Here is a 27,622-nt window from a genome sequence, read left to right on the forward strand (position 1 = left end):
GATGAATTGAAAATAGGGGACCCTGATGTAAACAAGACGAAAGTCTTTCTCTGTTCTGCATCCCCTTAACAATTGTGTGTATTGAGCTGTACTGTATTGTACCCATTCTGCAATCTGTTAATAAAGTTTTCAATCAATCAATCAATCAATCAATCAATCAATCAATCAATCAATCAATCAGTACCCTAGTCTCAACAGTGAGGGGCAGCAAATAAGCAAACGTGCGTCTAGCCTGCCGGCGGGTAGCCTGCAACAGAAGAATTTGCAGGAGGCCAGCTAACCTGAACGCTCATCTTGTTAGCTCGTTTGTGTCAACAACTCTTTTTCTTTCTCTCATCATTTCCACCTTTGGACAAATGCCGGGATTTGAATACGGCGATTATGAGGTAACGTTAAAGTGACAATAAACCAACGAAGGGGAATGGATGTCTGACTGCATCATCCAAATGCTAGCGTTCACGTTAGCTAAACAAAGAAATAAGCCGTATGGTTAACAATTATGGCCTCTAAACAATGATGTTGATTGTGTTAAGCCAGTTAATAAGGAGTTCGTGGATTTTAAATGGTTTCCTTGGAAGCATTCAATGACTTTGTTTATTCTGTTGGTAAATAGTCCTTGGACACATTAACTCCCCTATATGTTGGTGCTAAATAACTTCTGCACAACATTTCCTTTTAACGTTAAGTAAACGCGTTATTCACCGCCTGGCTCCATGTGATGTTTTTCCCCAGTTATCTTTAAATCAACAGTTAGCTGGATAACTTACAGTAAATAGCACCACCGCGACTATTATTTTACGTCAGTTGGATGGCTTCACGGCAAACAGCTGACCCTGTGTTGGTGAGTGTGGGTGGACGCGACCTGCGCATAAAGAATTTAAAACGAAACCATTGTTCATTTTATATAAATTGCCAAGGTATGAATCCTAAAGAGAAAGCGTTGAGGATCAACTTCAGTCAAGGACACGTGGAGCTGGTAGAGGTAACTGATGACGTGTTTCTAATAGGAATGGAGGGGGGATTAGCTAACTTAACTTAACGTTAGCTGACGAAAAAGGCTTTTTCTGGTTTAGCGTTATAGGTCCTTAGAGCTATTTTAGATTTTACAGCTACTTTACTATTTCTTGACCTGGGTCTTTTTGGACGGGGCTATGTTGGGTCTTTCTAAAAACGTGGTTAGGCACTTTTAACATCCTTAGCTGGCTCGCTGATAACAAACTATCATTACACCTGACCTGGGTACAACAGAGTCCATTCTCTTTAGATCAAATAACAAACTCAGCAAGGCCAACGGCTTCTCTGTTACAGTGGGTGACAATATTGTCACATGGAAAGATGAAATTACATACCTGGGTTCCATCCTAGAGGCTAATCTTTCCTGTGATAAAATGGCAACCAATGTAATCAAAAAAGTCAACCAACGAACAAGATTCTTGTACCGGATCTCCTCTCTGGTAAACAAGAATACCTTGAAGACTCTAACAGGAGCACTCATTCAAGGGTACTACGACTATGTTTGCACCTCATGGTACCAAAGCACCCCAAAGGCACTAAAACAAGATTACAAACATCACAAAACAAACTAGTTAGACTACTGCTTGACCTTACTCCTAGAACCCACCTCACCCCTGCCCACTTTGATAACCTAGGATGGCTTAAGGCCCTCCCATAGTCGAGCGGACCGTACACGGAGCAGACTCCCGCGGGCTCAAAGCTGACCCAAAGGGTACTCCAAGCAGACCCAAAGCAGAGTCCAAGTGCGAAGCTCCTATTTTCTGACGCGCGGACGTCCGCGGCGCCCACTTGGTGTCACACAAAACGCTGCTGGCGCGAGACATGTAGGAAATTGGTCCGCGGAGATCCGCTCGACTATGAAAGCTCAAAGAGTCCAGTGGACCTCCGCAGAGTCCAGTCCGTGTACAGTCCGCTCGACTATGGGAGCACCTTTAGAGTAGACGACTTGCAATGGGCCTGGTCTACAAGATACACTACACCACTAAGGTACTCATGTACATGTCGAAATACTTCCCAAAGGTCAGTGAATAAATACCACAACCACAACACCAGAGGGAGTTCCACAAATCATGTTCAATCCAGATTTAGCTCAAACAAGGGACTATACACATTTCGCAATTATGCCACATCAATGTGGAACGCCCTACCCACAGCCGTAAACGCCCTACCCACCTTCAAAACCGCTCTCAAAGAGCACCTACGCCTAAGGGAGGCTGCAATTCGAAACTGGCCCTGTAAATATCCAACCCCCTCCAATGTACAGTTTCTTCTCCCTCAAATGTATATACTCTCTTTTAGAAACTGTCTCTTAAACAGTACTGTATATTTGTATATCTTGTATGTCATAAATGTCTGGATGTAACAGTACTGTTTATCTGTATGTCATAAATGTTACAATGAATTGAAAATGTGGGACCCTGACACTAGTGGACTGGCCATAGGGAGCACCGGGAGTTTTCCCGGTGGCCTGGCAGACTGGCAAATGCTTTATTTTTTTTATTTTTTTATGTGTATTTGTTTGTGCCCGCAGTCAGGCACCCTGATGTAAACAAGACGAAAGTCTTTCTCTGGTCTGCATCTGCATCCCCCTAACAATTGTGTGTATTGAGCCGTACTGTATTGTACCCATTCTGCAATCTGTTAATAAAGTTTTCAATCAATCAATCAGCTTGGAGTTGGTCCTGAGGTTAGTAGTGTATCTAGGGCTGGGGACAAATTACTTTTCTAAATGTATTTTCCCCCTCTTGTGTCTCCTCTCCCTGCTCACCTCCAGGAGGACGTGTCGATCCCGTCAAGGAGGGTTCTGGTGACGGGCGCTACGGGCCTTCTGGGCAGGGCCGTCTATAGAGAGTTCCACAACAATAACTGGCATGCCCTAGGCACTGGCTACAGCCGGGCACGGCCACGCTTCCTGCGCTGTGACCTTCTAGATGAAGAGGCTATCAAGACCGTTATACAGGACTTCCAGGTAGGGTGTTAACATGGAATTGAATATGTGTGTGTCATAGGCAGTGTTGTGCTAGTTACTGAAAAATAGTAACTCAGTTACTTTACTAGTTACTTCATTTCAAAGTAACTTCGTTACTGTACTAGTTACTTACACCCAAAAGTAATGAGTTACTGTGAAAAGTAACTATTTAGTTATTTAAAAAAAAAAATTGCTCAAGTCCCATGCCCCAGATACTCAAAATCGGTTGATCAACTTGACAGTTTCCATTCACATCACTGAACTCTGCTAAGCAATGTGGTCTAGAGCGTTTCATTATATATTCCCTCCCCGCCGTATGTATATTTCTCTCCCACCCACCCACCCCCTCCTAATGTACAGTCCCCTCCCCATCATATGTATATACTCTGTCAGGATCTAGGGGTAACATTACTGTATATTTGAATACCGCTTATGTCACAAATGTATCAGTACTAAATACCTATATGTCCCTATGCCATAAATGTCATGTATGTTGTGTATGTCATAAATGTCTATATGAATTGAAAATGGGGGACCCTGATGGAAACAAGACAAATGTCTTTCTCAGGTCTGCATCCCCTTAACAATTGTATGTATTGAGCCGTACTGTATTGTACCCATTCTGCAATCTGTTAAATAAAGTTTTCATTCATTCATTCATAACCATCTTGCAACGTTGTTTAAGATATCAATCAAAGCATTGCAACGTTAGAATAGTTAGGATATCAATTGTGCATGAAAGGACTATATTTATATTGTTTGATTAGTATTATGAGATTCCCTGGCAGATTTCGTACTGTATAAGTGTTCAACTTGAGTTTCAGTGAACACATTGCACTCACCAAAGTCTGCGGTGGTCGAGATGTAGTAACGTTAGTCCAGTTGACTCCAGCAGCCCTTCAAACATGTTCTTTATCTCGTTTCCATGTTGTATATTAATTATCTCTCCAAGTAGTTGCTAAATGGTTTGTTAGTTCGTTATTACTGCGTTCTTATTATGTAGATTCATAGCGAGCGTCCTCTTGTTGTTTACTATAGAGAGCGTCTATTTCTTTCCGTAGCCTCATTTCTGGTTTGCGCATTTCTGATTGGCCAGTGGCCACTGACTGACGCTGTCTGGTCAGAGAACGTCAGAGAACGTCAGTCAGTGGCCAATCAGAAATGCGCAAACCAGAAATGAGGCTACGGAAAGAAATAGACGCTCTCTACAGTAAACAAAACAAACGCAGGCGAAATAAGGACGCTCGCTATGAATCTACATAAAAAGAACGCAGTAACGAACTAACAAACCATTTAGTAACGGTAACAGCGTTACTGAATTTAAAAAGTAATGCGTTAGAGTACTATTTACGGCAAAAAGTAACTTCATTACTGTAACGCGTTACTCGTTAGTCCCAACACTGGTCATAGGGCTGTCACTTTTTCCCCATCAAGTTTGACCAAATTGTATCCAAAGCAAAAGGGAATTCATTCAAACTATTATTTAATCATAATCCTCTATTGTAACCCTCCCCCACCTTTTCATAATTGCAAGCAATCTCAAAACGATTATTAATTTCAGAGAGAGACCAATAGACAGAGAAGAGAGCGAGAGAAGCCACTAGGCAGAGAGAAGCCACTAGACCGAGAGAGAGAGAGAGACCACTAGACAGAGAAGAGAGAGAATCCACAAGAGAGAGAGAGAGAAACCACTAGACGGAGAGGAGAGAGAGAGAGAAGCCACTAGACGGAGAGAGAGGCCACTAGACAGAGAAGAGAGAGAGAGAAGCCACTAGACAGAGCGAGAGAAACCGGTAGACAGAGCGGAGAGAGAGGGAGAGAGAGAAGCCGAGAGAGTGAGAGAGAGGCCACTAGGCAGATATGAGAGAAAAGCCACTAGACGGAGGAGAGAGACACCAATAGACAGACGGGAGAGAGCGAGAGAGAAGCCACTAGACAGAGAGGAGAGAGATAGAAGCCACTAGACAGAATGAATGAATGAGAACTTTATTTAACAGATTGCAGAATGGGTACAATACAGTACGACTCAATACACACAATTGTTAAGGGGATGCAGACCAGAGAAAGACGTTTGTCTTGTTTACATCAGGGTCCCCCATTTTCAATTCATATTGACATTTATGACATACTCAACATACATGACATTTATGGCATAGGGACATATAGCTTGGATTTATATAGCGCCTTATATAACCCAAGCACGCTTTAGGGCTTGTGTCCATAGCGGATGTTTTTTTCAAGGCGCACCGCTTTGAAAAGCAAAAAAAAAGCTCAGCGTTTTCCTGCCGCGGCTCCGCCACTTCCTCGATGTTGATTACCTTGATGAGCGCGCTCCTTTCCAAAAGTTGAACTAGTTTCAACTTTATGCGCTGGGAGCGCTCCGCCCAAAAACGCTGCCGCAGAGAGCGCTAAAACGCGAGGCGCGGGGCTGGGAAAAGGAGCGTGCCTGTTGCGCCTGTAGCATAGAAATTAATGACAGAAAGGAGCTGACAACTCATAAAACGTCCGCTATGGACACAAGCCCTTACAAAGCAAAAAGACACAAGAAGATATAACAATAAAGGACAGGGAGACGACTAGAGTCCATAGGCAGGTGGGTTTTCAGGGCCGTCTTGGAGGAGACAGTTCCAGAGTGTGGGGGCCGCCACGCTAAAGGCTCTGTTTTATAAAGTTTGTAGGTGGGTGTGGGGGATGGAGAGCAAATCTGTGTCTGAAGATCACAGCCTCCAGGAGTGGGTGGAGGATGTCAGATAGGTATTGGGGGGCATGGAGTGTTTTGTAGGTAAGGGCGAGGATCTTGTATGAGATACAGGACTTGACCGGGAGCCTGTGGATGAGGGTGATGTGCTGCCAGGGCTTGGTGTGGGTGAGAACCCTGGCAGCTGATGACTGCACATATTGTCCAGGGTGTTGCTGGATACCCCAGACAGGACTCCATTACAGTAGTCAAGGTGGGAGGTGATAAAGACAAGGCGAAGAGTCGACGAGGGAAGGCTGTGTCAAACTAACCACTCTCACTTTCTCTGTCTGTCTGTCTGTCTGTCTGTCTGTCTGTCTGTCTGTCTGTCTGTCTGTCTGTCTGTCTGTCTGTGTCTCTGTCTCTGTCTCTGTCTCTGTCTCTCTCTCTCTCTCTCTCTCTCTCTCTCTCTCTGTCTCTGTCTCTGTCTCTCTCTCTCTCTCTCTCTCTCTGTCTCTGTCTCTGTCTCTGTCTCTGTCTCCAGCCTGATGTGATAGTACACTGTGCAGCGGAGCGTCGGCCAGACGTGGTGGAGAGACACACAGAGGCAGCGCTGAACCTCAACGTGCACGCCACGGGCACGCTCGCCAAGGAGGCCGGTAGGTCACACACAGTCAGGGCTGGGAGATATGAACTCTACTGCCCCCCTTTGGTTGGATTCATTCCTGCACTGTTGTTCATCAAAGTGAATACATGAACATGTCCAACCCTCACAACTACCATATTGACCCGGATATGACTCTGATTATATGACAACCCCCTGCATTTTGAAGACTACATTTTCAAGATCAAATCTTGTTTTTATAAAGAAAACAAGTATAGAATGTAGGCTACCAGTAGGCTAATTCTAACACAGTGAATAAAAAAAAAAGTAGGTATATATTTACAACTTTTGAATGAAATTGTCTTGTTTACATAAGATAAAAATGTTATTATTCTTAAATTATTAGTTATTAAAATGTAATGACACTTTAGCCTACTGGTAGACCTATTTCAAACATCATTTATATCTCAAAGTCAGAAATGCATGCATTAAAGCATTCCGTCTCCAGACGGATTTCCGTCAATTTGATTGGGGAGATCCGTCCATTTGATTCGCAGTCTGACGGAAGTATTTGCATGATTTGTAGATGCATACAGATTGAAACAAAATTGAGCCAATCAGAGGCGCCAAATATGGAAAAGGGCTTTTTTTCCCTATCGCGCCAAGCAGTCATCATCACTCAGCGACTCGAGAGACAGGTCGCCTTTTTTGCAGCCTCACGCGTCAACTGCTTGTTTACCAACGTCACAGCCACCACGCTGCTTGCACTCGCTGCTATATACCGATTAGCTAACGTTAGCTTAATAGCGTCTGTTAAATGGAAGGAGTAAGCCGGCCACTAAAAAGAGAACCCACCGCGGGGTTCTCAGATGAAAAGGATCAGCGGGACCACCTAACAAAAAGTTTCGAGAGGAGAGGACGTTTGAAGAGACTGGCTAGGCAGCGCTACTGGGGGCTGTAGTGGTGAGTTAACTTGTTCCGTGTGCCGCAACGATGTCAAAAAGAAAAACAGAAACAACACGTTTGTCATTGTCGTGTTACTTCACAGTACAATATGTGAGTCCCCTGCTGTGGTTGTGAGTATACGTTTATTAGCTTAACTCCGTAGCAACATCACACAGGTGTATCTAGACAGTCTCCTCCCCACCGTATATATTCTCTCTGTCAGGATCTATGGGTAACATTACTGTATATTTGCATATCGTATATGTCACAAATGTAACAGTACTATATACCTGTAGTATGTCCCTATGCCATAAATGTCATGATGTCAATGTCATGCATGTCATAAATGTCACTGAATTGAAAATGGGGGACCCTGATGATGTAAACAAGACAAACGTCTTTCTCTGGTCTGCATCCCCTTAACAATTGTGTGTATTGAGCCATACTGTATTGTACCCATTCTGCAATCGGTTAAATATTGATTGATTGTTATAACGGATTGCAGAATGGGTACAATACAGTACAGCTCAATACACACAATTGTCAAGGGGTTGCAGACCAGAGAAAGACTTTCCTCTTTACATCAGGGTCCCCCATTTTCAATTCATCATAACATATATGACATACATGACATACAGATAGATAATACTGCTACATCTATACATTTATGACGTACCAGATTTACACAGTATTGTTTGTGATACAATAAGTCTAAAAAAGAGAGCATATACATTTGACGAAGAAACTGTACATTGGAGGAGGTTGGGTGGAGGGGGGGGGGGACTGTACATTGGAGGTGGTTGGGGAGGGAAGGGTTGGGTAGGCGGGGTGGGGGGGTAACTGTACATTGGATTATCGACGAAACCGAAACAAGTAGGCTCCCTTAAAACGCCAACGCTATTAAAAAGAAATACAGTGGAGGTTAAAATAAGAATATGACTTGGCCTGAAAAAAATTTCAGTCAGGAGATTTTTTTTGCTTTAATCCCTGCAGAAATGGCCAATACCATAGGTTATATTTCAATTAGACTGCTTCATCGATCAGCATGATCTCAAAGTTGGAATTATGACTCCAATTTGTGAATTGATTTTGAATCGGTAGAGATATAATCGTGATTCTTATGTGAAACTTCACATGGTCACATTCATGTGAGTGCATGGGATTCACTTATCCAAGATCTAGGACACATAACTCATTTAATCTCAACTACAGTCCTGCCAGCAGCCTCTCATGCACTTGAGAAGTGACAGACAATAAGCAGAACAGCATCAAGTATGTTTTGACAGACGATAAGCAGAACAGCATCAAGTATGTCTTTACAGACAATAAACGGAACAGCATCAAGTATGTCTTTACAGACAAACGGAACAGCATCAAGTATGTCTTTACAGACACTGACAGCAGCAAATGATTGGTTGCATTTTGCACCTTTTTACTGAGATGAGCCCATTCATTTCCTATATGTTACAGTATAGACTACAGTATAGGCTACAGTATAGGCTACGGTATAGACTACAGTATAGAGTAGACTACAGTATAGACTACGGTATAGACTACAGTATAGGCTACGGTATAGTAGGGCTGGGCGATTAATCGATATTATCGATTAATTCGAATGAATGATTTAGGACGATTTTGAAAAATTGAAATCGATTTTCAAAAAAACAAAAAAGAATTTGTTTTTAAGAGTCACCTTTTATTTTACAAAAAGTGATGTTTGGTGAAAGTTAGATTTGCACTTTATTAATCCCAATAGGGAAATTCATTCTTGTTTGATGATCAAGACTGAGGCACCTTTTATTTGTTTTAAGTAGGGATGCACCGAATGGGAAATTCTTGGCCGAAACCGATACCGAAAATAGGAAACAGTTGGCCGAAAACCGAATGCCGAAAGGCCGAAAATGATTCATAGAATAGAATTTTTTTACCAATGTTGTTCAGCTACCCGATTATGGAAAAATATATGATTATGGCAAAACTTAACTTGCATAATAAATAATCACTATTATGGGTCCATAAAACATTTATTCAGCACTTCTGAATGCATACAGTACATTAATTCCAAGTCAAGTGGCGGACATCTGTGCTCTACTGAGCGCACCTTTCTAGTCCGCAGATGAATGTGCTCTCTTGACTTTGGCACAGTAGACGCGCAACGTGTATTCTCGAGAATGATAATAATAATAATGCTCTTCAGATTATATTATCAACGACAGACAGCGTCAATGTGAGAAACACAATCCCCCTCCTCTTAAGTTAACCGCGACGGGCATATAGTAAATAAGGATATAAAGCATGTTAAAGACGTATTTATTGGACGCGTTGCGCGCTGAGTTTACATAGAAACAGCGCGACACATAGAAACAGCGCGCATGTAATGACTGAAGCCACGTTTTGATGACATCATCACAACAACACGCGTTAGGTTACAGGTTGTTTCTGTTTCGGTGATATATTTTCGGTGAAAAAACTCTTTCGGCCAAAAGCCGAAAGGCCATTTTTGGTCATTTTCGGCCGAAAACTTTCGGTGGCCGAAATTTCGGTGCATCCCTAGTTTTAAGTGAAGTTTGGTGAAAAAGCAAAGGTCAGGTCATTTGCATACAAACCACGCCCCCGACAGTCCTTATAAAGCAACGGGTGACGCAGCTGTGTGAAATGGAATGGCGGAAGTGCTTTGAGAGCCGCGTGATTACGAAACCTAGCGTCAAGTCAGTGCCAATCAGAGAGCGTCTCCGAGAAATGCGGCTAGGTTTCATAATCACGCTTGCGCCCATCAAAACTATATTAGATTAATGTATTGGCATCATATACAGCTTGCGGTACACACCTGCCGCAGCGCGCGTGCACACACACATGCGCGCGCACTACTGTATATGAATTAATGACATATAATATATATAGCCTACGGGCCGGCGGGCGTAATGAATGAACGCAGTCAGGGCTGTACGCTAAGCTTTTTCACTAGGGGCACACTTGCCCCTAAATGAGAAATTTAGGGGCAAAAAATATTTTTTAGGGGCAAATTTTTGATTGTTTTTGATTTAAAAAAAAAAACGAAAAACAATTATTTTATATAATTTTTTTTTTAATAAAATATATATATTATATAATCATACTTGTAGTTGTATTATCTGCGAGACATCGCCACCACGCAACAAGTCAAAATGCTCGCTATATGCAACCAGCTCCACTGTCTGTGTGTACTCGAGTAGCCTCCAGCTACGGCCAGGATTCTCCGGAGCTGCAGCTGGACCCTATACTGTAGCCTCCAGCTACGGCCAGGATTCTCCGTCGCTGCAGCTGGACCCTATTGACTATATTCAGCGTGCCCTCAGCTCGAATACGCGTCGACTCAGTGTTATAACTTATAAGACATTGATATCAGGAGCTATCTGAACTATTTAGTTTAATGGGACGTTTCATTTTGAACAGTAAGCTAACGCGAGCTATCATGCACTACTAGACTTGCTGGAGGATTTGTTGATATCAGTAGCTAGCCGGCTGGCAGGCTCACCGAGGTCCAAGTGTCCCACTAGAGACTAGTGTTTACAACAGCCACGGGTGCGGGAGGAGCAGCAGACGCCGCAGCTCTCTCCGTGTGTCTGAGTTCAGTTCAGTTCGGCTCACTATAGGAGGTCGAACGTGTCGAAAATATGAAGCAATACTAACTTTACTTTTCTTCATAGCTAAATCAGACAGCCAGTCTATCAGAGTGAGTGCTCAGTCGATTGTTCCCGCTGATCATACCTGCTGAGTGCTCACTGCTCAGCTCGCGTGAGTGGCGTCATCACACGCCTTGGATAATTTAGGAGTGAAATGCGAATGCAAGGCTTGAAAGCACTGCTCGCAAGCCCGCCCCCAGATAATATTTACCAATCGCAACGGCCAATTAAAGGGGCAATTCGCGACGATATCATCGCAGTGTACAGCCCTGGCAGTATGGCTTATTATTCCATAATTAAGCCTATAGGCTACTGTTCATTCATAGGCGCACACAAGACTTGTTGTGGAATATTAATGCAGTCTATTTACACCGATTAGCTTTAGTTCTTATTTATTTATCCACTGTCATTTCAGTGTTGGTGTATAGGCTATATAGTGTATTTCAATATAAGTTTAATTGATTAATGATATATTCGAAGGAATGCAGGTTTATAGCTATATCAACCCCCTCCAATGTACAGTAAATGACCAAGTATGGTTTTGTCAATATTCCAATGTACAGTTTTGCTTGTACAGTGTAAGTCTACCACCCCTCCTACCCAACCTCCTCCAACAGTTTCTACGTCAAATGCACTCTCTTTTCTGGACTCTTTTTGTATCACAAACAGTACTGTATTTGCAAATCTGGTATGTCATAAATGTATAGATGTAGCAGTACTGTCTATCTGTGTCGTGTGTGTCATATATGTTATGATGAATTGAAAATGGGGGACCCTGATGTAAACAAGACGAAATTCTTTCTCTGGTCTGCATCCCCTTATGTAATTGAGCTGTACTGTACTGTACCCATTCTGCAATCTGTTAATACAGTTTTCAATCAATCAATCAAACAAAGGTCTGTCCCATTGTATACCAATCAATGGGATACATTGCATGTTGACCTGCATTCTTTCAAATGTATATAATTAATCATTAAAACAGATGTGTAACAAATAAGAAATGCAAATTCCACAGAAGGCATTCAATTATTATTATTTTCAATCATTTCACAATAATTGCATAATTGTGTTTGAATATCTGAGTAATTAAAGTAATTATACATTTGTCCAAAATAGCTGGTTCAGATATGGTTAATCCAGCTGCCCTGTGATCAGATGAATCCATATTATTTATTTTTTCCGACATCAAATGCGTAATTTCTTATCGTACAAATATTGTCATATTTATTTTAATTATGATCAAGTAATTAATTCCAAGGAGGCCTGTAGCGTTAACATGAAGGAATCACTATGAGAACACAGTCTGTCAAGTTATAATACAATTTTAAATTAGTCAATCAATCATGAGATTTGATCGTGGGCTGAGAGCATATTTAAGTGTGCTCCTCAGCAAGATCTGCTCTCAAATAAGATCTCAGGAAAATTTGAGGACTCCCACTCCCAGCCCTAATATGTCTTAAATAGGCCGAAATCTGGCTAAGACGAAATATTTTGTCGTAACTTCGTTCGAGAATGAGACCCATTCATCTTGGTCTGATATTTTTTTTGTGTCAAATAAAAACAAAGGTTATTTGAATGATTTCCTTGGCGTTTCTAGTTTTCAAGAGAAGAAAATCGATTAAAATCGTAAATCGGATAAAGAAAAAAGAAAAAATTGGGGATTTTATTTTTACGCCATATAACCCAGCCCTACGGTATAGACTACGGTATAGGGCCTAAAAGAAAAAAAATTTGGTTCCGGTTGCCGACCGACCCTGCCGATTTAGGTTTTAAATAACATTTTTTTACAATAAAGTTTCATAAAAATCTTAGTCAAACCTTTAGTATTATGGATATTAAACATGCTGGCAGAGTACATGCATCCATGTTGTCGTGAACATTTTAATTATTAAAGAAATTCCCTATCCATAACTCGCCATGGGAAAAAATTAAATAAAATAAATTCCCTACCTACCCATGGCCTTAACTGACAACCAACAGGAACCAAATTTTTTTCTTCTTTTATGCCTAGGCTACATTATAGACTACGGTATAGACTACAGTAGATGACAACAATGTATTGGAGCTGAGGGACTGTCCCCCTGGTTGCAGGACAGAAGGAACAGAGCTGAGGGACTGTCCCCCTGGTTGCAGGACAGAAGGAACAGAGCTGAGGGACTGTCCCCCTGGTTGCAGGACAGAAGGAACAGAGCTGAGGGACTGTCCCCCTGATTGCAGGACAGAAGGAACAGAGCTGAGGGACTGTCCCCCTGGTTGCAGGCTTTCAGATGCAGGACAGAAGGAGCAGAGTGTGCAAGTGTCTGTTACGTGTGTAACTCCGGTTATATGATACCAGCGATGCAATCTTTATGAGTCAACATATGAAGTTATTTTTATGTGGACATTGTTAACTCATTCAGAGCCACGCCCATATCACCAAATTAGGTCTAGCGTGCCAGCACTGTCAATGGGAGGACGGGGATATTTGCGAACGCTTAAACTATATCTTAAATTATGGCTATGGGTCTAATACACCCGTCACTTATCAATGACTTGCTTGCAGTCAACATGTATGAAACGGATTGTTTTTTCATCAGTACATTTCAGTTTTATACCGTTTTGAATACGAGTATAGTTTGAGATTTCGTAATTCCAGAGAAATCCGCGATAATAGCCCTTTAGTGGAATACACAAAACACGTCATTTTTCGGCTGATTTATGAATAATAATTTCAAATAAACGCTAGATTATCGATAGTATATGTGTCCTTATGCACGCTAGAGAAGCCGGCTGAACAATCGATTATTGTCAGCGCTAACGGCACGCACACACACCGATGGCGGAGAAAGGAATATCTGATTAACCCAAGACTGGTAAAATAGAGTCCTTACCAGATTGTTTTTAGTAATACTGTGCACGAGCATTACACTAGAGGTTCCAGTAGTGGGCAGCTTGAATTGCCAGGTCCTAGAACCAGCGCTCTGGGGAGATCTTTTATTTTTAGAGCATTAACTCTGTGGAATGGCCTGCCTCGGAACCTCTGCTGCATTTACAGTAGATTCACTTTTAAAAAGAATCTTAAATTGTTTTTAACACTGTAAAGTAATTTTTTGTTTTACACTAATGTAATTTTAGCTATATTAATTGTTACAGTAGGTTCATTATGCATTGTGTGTACTGACTTTTTTTTAGTTTGTATTCTTTTTTTATTCTTTTTTAAACAAACACAAACAAACATGACAACACATGATAAGATATACAAGCATTAATTGTCAGAGCACATCCAATGAGATCACATTTTAGTTAATTGTCTTGTATAAGATATACCCCTAATACCTGTTATCTAAAAACCTACACACATATGCTCCAGCTCGAACCCCCCCCTCCCGGACCCCACCTTGGGAAGTACCTCCACTATCCCTCGCACCTAACCAGACACTACCATTATAAGCTAGCTTTTATTCTCTCCACCACTTCTAACCACATTGACATTTTGGATTCATTGAGACCCAGAATTCTTGCTGTAGATATTTCTTGATAAATCACATCGAGATATGTAAGAAACCAAACTTTCCGGCACATTTTTTCCGGTTGAAACCAGCGTGATGCGATCAGCTTTTTAGCTACTGTGATACCCGATAAAACCAATCTCTTTAGCTGTGGATTTACTGCAAACTCAAAAACATCATTCAATAGTAATACCGAGGGGTGTACAGGTATATTCCAAGATACAAGTTTTGATAGTTGTTGGGTCACATCTTTCCAGAATGCCTTAACTGGTGGGCAGTCCCAATACATGTGCATAAATGTCCCTTCGTCCCCATTTGTACATTGGGAGCATTTGGAGTCTTGTTTAAGCCCCATTCTGCACAGTCTTATAGGAGTCAAGTATGTCCTGTGAATATAGTTAAGATTGATTTGTTGATGATCCGGGTTCCTTGATGTAAGTCGGACATTTGCCCAGGCTCCTTGCCAATCAAAGTCATTTTCCAGGTCTGGTATATCCCTCCTCCAGACAGAGTCTAGTTGGAGGGTTTCATACGAGGACGTTAGTAATTGATGATAAAAATCTGAAACAAAACCTCTCGATGTCTCTCTTTCATAGAAGAATTTGTGGTATCTGTGGTGTTCAATTGGTATGTCTAATGGAACACCGTGAGACTTCAAACATAGCTGTAACTGTATGTAAAAAAGCCATGTGGACTTGGTGAGATTACATTTTTTGCGTATTTCTTTATCACTGTGTGTACTGACTTTTAATAATTTTGTTTTTTGCAATAGTGATTGTTTTTGTGTTTTTTTTGTGTGTGGACCCCAGGAAGACTAGCTGGTTGCTATCGCACCAGCTAATGGGGATCCCTAATAAAATCAAATCAAATCAAAATCAAACCTCACATCAGATGTTCTGCAAAAAGGTTAATCCAATTCCTGATCGCCATTCCAAATATTGATCGCGTTTATTGATCCAACGTTATAGTCCAAAACACATAATCGACGCTGCTCCCAGCCTCCCCAGTAAATGTGGTAACACGATACTGCTTGCCCGAGAAGGGAAACCCCGGACCGGAGTTTTTTTTCTGATGCACAGTCCCAGCCAATCCAATCCAATGATGTGCAATACCATCCGGGAGACGATAGGCGGCGGTATTTGCCCTTTGCGAGCTCAGACCCATTCCCAATGATAACGTCAGGCTGGATGGATGAAAAATTAATGGATATTGCTAATAAAATAAATAACGATTAAAACCAGAGTATACTCGTGATTGGCACGGAACGCATGCCGAGTTAAACCGACTATACTCGTGGTTGGCACGGAATGGGTTAAATGATATTAGATTGTGATTGAATGGGATGCAGGTCAGGCTATAGCGGATAGCAACAGGTTTGGAGGGTCAAGAAAATCAGGTGTCGCCTGGGATCCATCTTTTGGTGACAAAAAACTGTTGTAGCAATTTCACCTGTGATTCGGACCATTGCAAGTCAAGCTTAGGTGTGAAAATGACATACGTCAAGGCAGTGTCCTCACAAATATGTTGTCTGTGTCTGTGTCTGTGTGTGTGTGTGCACGTGCAGCAGCCAACCCTGGGCTGTTTCTGATATATATCAGTACTGACTACGTGTTTGATGGACGGAACCCGCCGTATGGAGAGAACGACGCCCCAAACCCCCTGAACCTGTACGGCAGGAGCAAGCTGGAGGGAGAGCGGGAGGTGACCAGGCACTGTCCAGGTACTGTCCTCTCTGTTCAAAACACTCTGAACCTGTACAGCAGGAGGGAGAGCGGGAGGTGACCAGGCACTGTCCAGGTACTGTCCAGGTAATGTCCTCTCTGTTCAAAACACTCTGAACCTGTACAGCTGGAGGGAGAGCGGGAGGTGACCAGGCACTGTCCAGGTACTGTCCTCTCTGTTCAAAACACTCTAAACCTGTACAGCTGGAGGGAGAGCGGGAGGTGACCAGGCACCAGAGTGACCAGAGTGTCATGTTGTTCAGTCCCTGAGGGGTCAAAGAATATAAATCATCACCCTCTTGTCACTAGAAGTGAAAGTACAGATTGGTGACATTTCAGTGACTTTTTCCTGTTAAACTTCAATGGAGAAATTGGATAGGAATAGGTAACTGAAATTGCACCTATCTGTAAACACAACAGCATCCTTGCCACATAAGAAACCTAGGTGCTGTTGTGGTTGGGCAGTAATTCATTAGAAAATTGCAGATGTGTATATTGAATAGTTGTGTCTTATCTTATCTCTATCTAATTCTCTTGTCTTATCTATTTCAGGTGCAGCCATCTTGCGTGTGCCCATCTTGTATGGCGAGGTCGAGACGGTGTCCGAGAGCGCTGTGACCGTTTTATGGGAGCGTGTCCAGGCGGGGGCGACAGAGAGCTGCACTCTGGACCACTGTCAACAGCGATTCCCCACCGACGTCAGGGATGTAGCGGCAGTCTGTCGGAATGTGGCAGAGAGAAGAGCACAGGTATCTATAGGAAGGAATGTGACAGAGAAGAGCACAGGTATCTATAGGAAGGAATGTGACAGAGAGAAGAGCACAGGTATCTATAGGAAGGAATGTGAGAGAGAGAAGAGCACATTCCAAATTCCATAAAGGCTTAAAATAATGAACAACATATCTCACTGCAGTAGTAGTGTTACTGCAAAGCCATTCTCACTGCAGTAAGTAAGTAGTGTTACTGCAAAGCCATTCTCACTGCAGTAAGTAGTGTTTGGGGACCAATATGCAGTCACTATACAATGTGGTGTAATTGCTACTTTCACATATTAGCAAGACATTCACAGACATTAAAGCGTTCCGTCTCCAGACGGATTTCAGTCAATTTGATTCGCAGTCTGACGGAATTGGCTACCTTGGTATAATATGATTTGTAGATGCATACAGATTGAAACAAAATTGAGGCGCCAAATATCATGAAAAAGGGCATTTCTTTTCCCTATCGTGGCCGCGCCAAGCAGTCATTGTCACTCAGCGAGAGAGACAGGATACGCTGCTCGCTCCGCGGTTGCAGCTGGAGGCTATTGGGCGAGTGACATTTGCGAGGTCTGAGAGGTCTGTCCGCCACATGGCAGGGTAACAAAATAGTCATGTAAAATAATTTAAAACTGCGGTGTGTTTTGGTTTTACGACGGTCGTCTTTTTTGCAGCCTCGCGCATCAACTCCTTGTTTACAGACGTCACAGCCACCACCTGCTTAGTAGCTGCTTGCACTAACGTTACGCACGCCTGCTATACCGATTAGCTAACGTTAGCTTAATAGCGTCGGTTAAATGGAAGTAGTAAGCCGGCCACTAAAAAGAAAAACCACAGCGGTTTTCTCAGACGAAAAGGATGAGCGGCACCACCCAAAAAAAGAAAGTTTCGAGTGGAAGTTTGAAGATAGCTGTGTTTCAAGAGACTGGCTAGGCTACTGCGGGCTGTAGTGGTGAGTTAACTTGTTCCGTGTTCCGCAACTATGTCGAAAAGAAAAACAGAAACAACACATTTGTCATTGTCGTGTTAACAGTTACTTCACAGTACAAATACGTGAGTCCCCTGTTGTGGTTGTGAGTCACCTTTATTAGATTAACTCCGTAGCAACATCACACAGGTGTATCTCAGGGGTCAGCAACCTTTTTGATATGGAGTGCCTGTTTGAAATATAGTTGTAACTAGTGTGCCTCAACAATATTCCATGCATCGTAATTTTCTTTCCTCATAATCAGGTATTTTTAATGATAATTTTGACATTATTACATCATTATTGTTATTGTTATTATTAACAATATTATTATGATGGTTGTATCAACCCTAAATCTGAGTTGGGGGGGCGGGGTGCAATGCAGACAAACAGCTGCATACAGTGCGACCATTTCACTCACATTTGCCCATTCATTTTTGGACACATCACACACCATCGGAACACCAGGATGTGAATGGAGGGTGAATGTGAGGTATATCGTGTAAATAAGTTTTGATTGATCGCAAGACTACACTGTAAAAAATTTAATAACAAGTTACCAGAATTTTAAAATATTGAGTTCAGTTACTGTGCATTAAGGTTTTCAGTTTTCAATCCATAATAAGTTAACAGAAAAATAAGTACACAACCACATTATTTCAACCTAATAAAACTATGTTTATTGTCATTGTTTTAAGAACACAAGTTGACTTGGTAATACTCACATTGTGAGTAAAAAAAAATGGCTTTTAACATGTGCAATGTTCAATGAAATAGAAAAATAAATAATCAAATGTGTTGATTAATCCCACTGGTCACAATGGTGACCGTAATAATGTTTTCGTTATAAGGCTCTGCAAATGTTACTAAATGATGTAGCAATGTATTTCCAGCTAAATTGAAATAATAAACAAATAAAGGGTCTCAATTAAATATGTGGTAGTAAAAAGAACCTGTGGGAGGATTTCAACAAGATAAATGCGACAACAGTGCAAAATATTTCACTATAATATTTCAAAGCAAAAAAATAAAAAAAATTATAATATTTTTTGTAATGCTGCCCCCTGTGCCTATGAAAATGCCCCATGCGTGCCTATGCAGGCACGCATGCCTAGGGTTGCCTACCCCTGGTGTAGACCGTCTCCTCCCCACTGTATATTCTCTCCGTATATTCTCTAAAGGTGATCGGTGACTTGAGAAAAGTTATGCTATAATATGAGTTCAAATCATATATATGATTTTGATCTGGTTTGTCCTTATGGACTGAATATGTAATTTGTATTTTATGGTTGAGAATTGTGATATCTAACTTATGAATATTGAGTGAGCTTTTATTCACTGTTTTGTTCGTTGTGATGTTTTCTTGTGAGTACTTCAATGTTTGTGGTTTTATATTTTACTTTTTGTGTGTGTTTGTATTTTTAATGTTTGGACCCCAGGAAGAGTAGTCTCACTTTGGTGTAGACTAATGGGGATCCACAATCAAATCAATAAATCCCTTTATACCACCAAATAAATATCTTTTTTCTACCACCCCCTCCTCCTAATGTACAGTCTCCTCCCCATCATAATGTATAGGATGTCAGGATCTATGGGTAACATTACTGTATATTTGCATATCATATATGTCACAAATCTAACATTACTATATACCTGTAGTATGTCCCTACTATGCCATAAATGTCATGATGTCAATGTTGTGTAATGTCATAAATGTCACTATGAATTGAAAATGGGGGGACCCCAGGGGCGTCCATTTGGTATGGCAAGGTATGGCACTCGCCATACCTTGGCAAATAAAAAGTAAAATTTTTTTTTTTTTACAATTTTTTTATGTTGATTTAGAATTTGAATGTCAACATTATGAACAAAGCTTCAAACTATTCGGTACAGCCCTAGCATGTTTTGATATTGTCAATTATCTCACTTTTACTAGGTGACTTTTGCTGTGACTAACTGAAATATGCCCAAAAAAAAAGGAAAATGGACATAGGGACGTTTTTTTATCAAAGGGCAGCAGAGACAAGTGATACAGGGACACAGGTAAGGTCTGGCTTAGTGATTATAATAGTGCAGTTCAGCATTCAGTAACCCATACTTTTTGTGAATGTGTTTTTGATACTACATTCTGTTGAACACACACCTCAAAACCGTACCTAAGGAAAATTGGCTCAATTGCAAGAAAAGTTATAGACAGTTATGATATTACATTCTGCATAATTCATATGCAAAATATTGTGGTTCCCTGCTTTAGTCTGTTGACACATTTCTATACTAAAAATGCTTGTGTAGTCCTGTGTCATACCTAAATGTCATATAACTGAATTGTATAGAAACAACTCACCAAAAGTGACTATTGCACAACTGATTTGACAAAAAAAATCCAATCGAAATATTGCTTTTTTTACTGCATTGAAATGTTATTTATCTGTTCCCTTATTTGCTAAACTTAATACAACTTGTAAGTTAATTCTTGTTATTTGTCCGACAGTATTGTGTCGCAATGGGAGTCATTCTCTGTAGAGGTGGGAGTCATTCTCTGTAGAGGTGGGAACTTAAAGCTCAATATAAGAACGGCCATGCACCACCACCCACAGAATCGAGAAAGAGCAATCAATCTGTCAATCCTTTCCGTGTGAGGTTTCCCGTGTTGATTCAAATTAAGCCGCAGGCTCCACTCCTTACATATGGTAATTAAACATTAAAACACATGCAGCTTATAGTCCAGTGCGGCTTATATATGTACACATCATTCAATTTAGCTGCTGCGGCTTATAGTCAGGTGCGGCTTATAGTGCGAAAAGTACGGTATATACATTTGACGAAGAAACTGTACATTGGAGGAGGTTGGGTAGGTGGGGTGGGGGGACTGTACATTGGAGGTGGTTGGGTGGGTGGGGGGGGGTAACTGTATATTGGATTATCGACGAAACCTTACTTGGTCCCAAGAAGAGGGTCTCGTGTATTAAATAAAGTTTTCATTCATTCATTCACTCTGGATCTGGTAAATCCAGTAGCAATACACACAATTGTTAAGGGGATGCAGACCAGAGAAAGATGTTTGTCTTGTTTACATCATCAGGGTCCCTCATTTTCGATTCATAGTGACATTTATGACATACACAACATGCATGACTTTATGACATAGGGACATACATGACTTACAGGTATATAGTACTGTTACATTTGTCACATAAACGATATGCAAATATACAGTACTGTTACCCAGAGATTCTAACAGTAAATATATACATATGATGAGGAGGAGACTGTACATTAGGAGGGGGTGGGTGGGTGGTAAAAAATATATACAAACGGTGGGGAGGAGACTGTCCATTGTTGTTGTGGCATAATTGCGAAACGTGTTTAGTCCCTTGTTTGTATGATAACAAGCCGTTTAGTTCATGGTTCAAAGTAATGGGAAAAGGGTGCTAGCTCGCCATCAATCAGAAGCTAGCCACAAGACTTTCATTCACGCTCTCCAGCACACAGCCTCCCTGCCTGGCACAACAACCACAACAGTATGGTCTATAGTCAGTCAGGACAGTAGGCTCTACAAGTAGGCTCCCTTAAAACGGTAACGTTATTAAAAAAAAAAAATACAGTGGAGGTTAAAATAAGAATATGACTTGGCCTGAAAAAAAGGATTTTTTTTTGCTTTAATCCCTGCATTCAAATCTGCAATTATTGCAAATCACTGGATGTCCGTGTGACACTGGTCCCATGTAAATAGGGTTCTCTCTCTTGTTCTCTGTGATCCCTGCCCTCTCTTTTCGTTTGTTGATTAAATGGGCTATTGGGTTATTTGACAGAATTCTACAAAAAAAAAAAAAAAAAAAACTCTATAGGCTCTGTTGCCCATACCGTACAAACTCTGAACTCAATCTATACCTATCTACTGCCTTCACTGCCTACAACTGCCTTACACTATAATCATAACTACCTACCTCAAACTATTGTCTACCCATATTACTGTTTACATACCTGTATTATAGCCATGTACAATAATACTATAATAATGTATATATCATATATGTATTTATCTACAACTGTTGGATATATCTACACATATCCCTGTTCACATAACTGTATACATACCTGTATATTATATCCATATCTGTATTCATCCCATACCACTCTTACTAGTTATACCACTTGCCAGTATGGCTTACTACCATAGTATATTTATACCTGTATCACTGTACATAATTATACTGTGCATACCTACATAGCATATATTATCCAATAGCTTGTTATATATACATATATATCACAATTCATCTCTTGTATGTTGTTAATGCACTTTACTGTTACATTTGCACTCTGGTTAGATGCCAAACTTATTTTCGCTGTACTGTACTTTTTGAATCTAATGTAATTTCTTTAGTCCAATGCAGCCTCACCTTTCTAAAGCTCTTTTCTTCTGTGTCCTTCTCCCTTTAGGATCCCTCTATCCGTGGCGTGTTCCATTACTCGGCCAAGGAGCAGATGACCAAGTACGAGATGGCCTGTTCTGTAGCCGAGGCCTTCAACCTGCCCAGCAGTCATCTGATACCGGTACCAATACACACTTCATTTAGCTTCAGTTAGCTTCACAAACGCATCTGATACCGGTACCAATACACACTTCATTTAGCTTCAGTTAGCTTCACAAACACACATGTGATACCGGCACCAATACACACACATACACACTTCATTTAGCTTCAGTTAGCTTCACAAACACACATGTGATACCGGTACCAATACACACACATACACACTTCATTTAGCTTCAGTTAGCTTCACAAACACACACCTGATACCGGTACCAATACACACACATACACACTTCATTTAGCTTCAGTTAGCTTCACAAACACACACCTGATACCGGTACCAATACACACACGCATACACACTTCATTTAGCTTCACAAACACACACCTGATACCGGTACCAATACACACACATGGCGTACACACTTCATTTAGCTTCACAAACACACACCTGATACCGGTACCAATACACACACATGGCGTGCGTAATTTTTTTCCGTAGCCGCATTTTTGGCAGACGCTCTCTGATTGGTCACTGACTGAAGCTCTCTGATTGGCCACTGACATGTTTGCCCAATCGCGTGACGAGCTGTGTCTTTGCCCATTTCCGTGTCGAACAGCCTGCAAACTACCTGCCGTTCTATCGCCATGCTCTAAGACAAACTCTAACCTTAACCAACTTCGAAAGAGTGCCTAAGCTTAACCGTCGAAAGAACTTGCTGTCACGCTCTAAGACAAACTCTAACCTTAACCAACTTCGAAAGAGTGCCTAAGCTTAACCAGTGTAGAAACAGGCGTCGGCCAATCGGAGAGCGTCTTGCCAGAAATGCGGCTACGGAAAAAAATATCGCACATGGCGTACACACTTAATTTAGCTTCAGTTAGCTTCACAAACACACAGTTCCACACCTTCTCATCTTGTCCTCATCCAGTATAATAACAATATATCAAGTAGGGCTGGGCGATAAAACGATAAAGATAACTATCGCGATAAATTATTTCCTCAAAATAAACATGAAACGTGGTCGCAAAGTTTCGATATATCGATTTTCCAAGCTTGGATATGAGCACACGCACTAACAACCAATCAGTGAAGGAGATGGCGGACAGCGGAAGGAGACCCGCGCTGCACCTCTGGGTAGAGAGGTAGGACTCAAGGAGTAAACATGGCTGGCTAGGATAATTAGCTTGCACGGCGCTATTTTATAGTTCACGTGCCGAGTGGGTGTGTGGCGTGAATTCTGATGCCACGGTTATAGTAGTGTGGGGTATACGGTGGACGTCGTTGCAATGTATTGGGGCGAAACAGAGTATTTTAGGGTCATATTTAGTACTTTGTAAACAAGGCTGGCTAGGCTAATTAGCTTGCACGGCGCTATTTTATAGTTCACGTGCCGAGTGGGTGTGTGGCGTGAATTCTGATGCCACGGTTATAGTAGTGTGGGGTATACGGTGGACGTCGTTGCATTGTATTGGGGCGAAACAGAGTATTTTAGGGTCATATTTAGTACTTTGTAAACAAGGCTGGCTAGGCTAATTAGCTTGCACGACGCTATTTTATAGTTCACGTGCCGAGTGGGTGTGTGGCGTGAATTCTGATGCCACGGTTATAGTAGTGTGGGGTATACGGTGGACGTCGTTGCAATGTATTGGGGCGAAACAAAGTATTTTAGGGTCATATTTAGTACATTGTCATGGGATACACCGCTTGTCGGCTAACTGCTAACGTGCGTGGACTGATGACTAGGGTTGGGCACCGAAAACCGGTTCTAATAGGAACCGGTTCCTAACTTCCGGTTCTGGAACCGGAAGTAACATATTTGAATTTCGATTCTAAATTTCGATTTTTTTCTTTCTTTTTTTTTTACTTTTTTTTTTTTACTTTTTTTTAACTTTTTTTTTTGTTAATTAATACCCTAGTTACAGTACAGCAACCAAATTAAACTGTATCAAGTCAACTGAAAATGTGAATAGTATGATTTTCTTTTTGAAATTTTCAACAAAAAAAAAAACTCCTTCGAAATAAGCTGTGACCTGTTTTGACCTGCACCTCAAAGAATCGGAATCGAGAATCGTTTAGAACAGGAATCGATATGGAGAATCGGAATCGGAACCGGAATCGTTCAAATCCAAACGATGCCCAACCCTACTGATGACGACATCAACTCGAGACATTCGCAGCAGCAAAACAAGTCTATTAATAGCCCGTCCATCGGCGCCGGGCATAAGAAGTTAATTAAACTTGACAGACATTATATCGACGATAATTATCGATATCGAGTTATATGAAAATAATTTTATAATTTTATCGCGATAACGTTTTTGGCCATATCGCCCAACCCTAATATCAAGTATATATATCAAATATCAAGAATAGAGGCCTTTGTGGGGCGGCTAAGTGGCGCAGTGGGCAAGGCGCTCGCCACTAATGCAAGAGATGCTGGGTTCGAGCCCAGCTCTCGGCATTGCTACCAGCTTGGCTGGTCGTTCATACCAACGCAATTGGCAGTGTTAGGGGTGGGAAGCTGGTGGGTGGGGATCGGACATTGTGGACAGCAACTCCTACAGGTCGGTTGGTGCGCCTGCGCAGCGGAATCAGGAAGCGACGGGGGCGGCGTGTCCCTCCCACGCAGACCCTCGCCGCTGAGAGATTGCGCTGTGCAGATGAAAATATGCGACAGCTGCCTCCTCGTGTACCGGAGGGGACGCGTGTATGCTTTCCGCAACACAGTTGTGTTTCCGCGTTGCTCTGATTGGCCGAGCGCGCGCATGAGCCGCGACAAGCCCCTCAGCCAGGCAGCAATACTAAGGTCCGCTTAACGCAATTTATACAAATGGAAGTATTGATTTCGCCGTAACGAATCATTAAATTACTACAACAACAGTGCACAGTAACGTTAATATAATTACATGCATCATTGTTTACAATTAACGGTGGGGCTAATTGAAAGGAGCAGACACGGACAAGTTAAACAGCAATCAGTCCTTTCGATTAGCCCCACCGTTCATTGTAAACAATGATGCATGTAATTATAGCCATAATTTAAGATAATAGTTTATGCATTCGCAAATATGAGAGCTCCGTCATTGAAGTGGGTGGTGGCACACAACAGCGTTCACCCTGATGTAAACAAAAAACAATCCGTTTCGACAATGTTGACTGCAAACAAGTCATTGATAAGCGACGGCCATATTAGACACATAGCCATAATTTAAGATATAGTTTATGCATTCACAAATATGAGAGCGCTGTCATTGAAGTGGGTGGTGGCACGCAACAGCGTTCACCCTGATGTAAACAAAAAACAGTCCGTTTCGACAATGTTGACTGCAAACAAGTCATTGATAAGCGACGGCCATATTAGACACATAGCCATAATTTAAGATATAGTTTATGCATTCGCAAATATGAGAGCTCTGGCACGCAACAGCGTTCACCCTGATGTAAACAAGACGAAAGTGAAAGTCTGTTCGCGCGTCACTCATAGCGAGGGTTTAGCGGGCGTAGCGAGGGGCGTGTGCTAGCGCGCGGCAGCGGCCAATCAGCGCAAAACGGGAACCCGGAAACACAACTGCGTTGCGGAAAGCATACATGCGGAGGGGACACGTGATGCAAGAATTGGTCCACATTGCAGCCGGCCTGTGGGAGGCATGGCCTAACAGCGTTCGAGACAGGGGAGGGTAGAATTGGACGATACAAAATTGGGATGGGAGAAATTGAAAATGGGAGAAAAAGTAGATAAAAAAAAAAGAATATAGGCCTTTGTGACGACTGTTTGTGTAGTTCTCTCTCTTCCAGTATGGCTGCCTGTAACCGTTGGTAACCACTTTCAACAGGAAATGCCAAGTTTATGTGCAGTGGTAGAGTAGGTGAAGCATTGGAAAAGCACAACGTTACTGTTCCATTGTGACTAGTTTACAAGACCCAGTAATAAGACACCAAGCTGTTAGATTGTTGTTGATATTTTTCTCAGATGTCAACAGACGTTTTGCACAACCGCAATTTTTTCTAACATGGATGACAAATGAATAAAGTGTTCTTTCTCTATCTTTTCTTTCATTATTATATGTATAGTAATCGTTTACAAAAAATCCACAGAGCTTTTAGAAAGGTGTGGAATAAAAATATATATATAGATTTGTGAATCTATCATTAAAAAAAAATAAAAATGGGCCAGTCCAAAATTAATGTTGTTTACATTTTGATACATTTACAGGCATGTATCCCCTGCGTTATCTTTTTTCGTAGCCGCATTTTGCGGAGACGCTCTCTCATTGGCCACTTCGCGTGTGACGCCTGTTTCTACACCGGTTAAGCTTAGGCACTCTTTCGAAGTTGGTTAAGGTTAGGGTTTGTCTTAGAGCAGGGCGATAGAACACCAGCCCTGATTCCAAACTCTAACCTTAACCAACTTCGAAAGAGTCGCCTAAGCTTAACCAGTGATAAACTAGTCGTTAGGTAGTTTGCAGGCTGTTGGACCCGGAAATGGGCAAAGACACAGCTCGTCACGCGATTGGGCGCACATGTCAGTGGCCAATCAGAAAGCGTCAGTCAGTGGCCAATCAGAGAGCGTCTCCGCAAAATGCGGCTACGAAAAAAAATAACGCGTATCCCCTCTCTACTTCCCATTTCCCCATGTGGAATGCACCTGATTGGATAAATGACATGCTGGTGCTCTAGTGCGACATCTAGTGGCGGAATGTCATCTATAGCACCTTGTTAACGCTCTCTACTCCCCCCTTCCCTGTAGTTAACAGAGCAGCCGACGGGGGCCGGCGCCACACGACCTCAGAACGCCCAGCTGGAGTGTTCCAGGCTGCAGCTGCTGGGCCTCGCCGTGGAGCCTCGGCCCTTTAAGTCTGCCATCACTGACTGCCTGTGGCCCTTCCTGCATGACAAGAGGTGGAGACAGACCGTCTTCCACTGAGGACTCGAACTGTGACCTCACAACATGACTGTGTTGCACCGTGGGGGGGGGGGGGGGGGGGGGGTAGCGGCGGACATGTCATCGGACACGTCGTCAGACTCAGGGAGTCCGATGTAGGGCCACTTTACCTTGGCGTGTAGTGGAAGACAGTGAAGTAACGGTGGGGAGTTTAGTCCGGTGGCTTGAGTGCAGAGGCTTCAGTGTGTTTTATGTTCATTCATTAATGAAACAAAGGGAAAAGATCAAAGCAACACATTTTATAGAATGTGCAAGTGAGATTAAAACAAACCTAGAGGTTCATGAAGGTATCACACCGAATAAACAATACAAACAATAATGAAACAAAAACAA

General features: G+C 41.9%; 1 protein-coding gene across 2 annotated transcripts; it reads left to right on the forward strand.

The window, feature by feature from the left end:
* Positions 1 to 255: 255 nt before the first annotated feature.
* Positions 256 to 27,304, forward strand: mat2b (methionine adenosyltransferase 2 non-catalytic beta subunit methionine). 2 transcript variants are annotated; one of them, XM_084336482.1, is made up of 7 exons: positions 256 to 386; positions 2,789 to 2,983; positions 6,205 to 6,319; positions 15,924 to 16,079; positions 16,633 to 16,829; positions 22,249 to 22,362; positions 27,095 to 27,304. In XM_084336482.1, exons 1-7 carry the CDS (start codon positions 357 to 359, stop codon positions 27,269 to 27,271), a joined length of 984 nt encoding a protein of 327 aa, XP_084192608.1. In that variant the 5' UTR covers positions 256 to 356; the 3' UTR covers positions 27,272 to 27,304. The 2 variants fall into 2 exon arrangements, with proteins under 2 accessions (XP_084192608.1, XP_084192607.1); XM_084336481.1 differs by lacking the exon at positions 256 to 386 and adding an exon at positions 855 to 982.
* The last annotated feature ends 318 nt before the right edge of the window (positions 27,305 to 27,622 follow it).

Source organism: Notolepis coatsorum (genome assembly GCF_963971535.1).
Source record: "Notolepis coatsorum genome assembly, chromosome: 19".
NCBI classification, from domain to species: Eukaryota; Metazoa; Chordata; class Actinopteri; order Aulopiformes; family Paralepididae; genus Notolepis; species Notolepis coatsorum.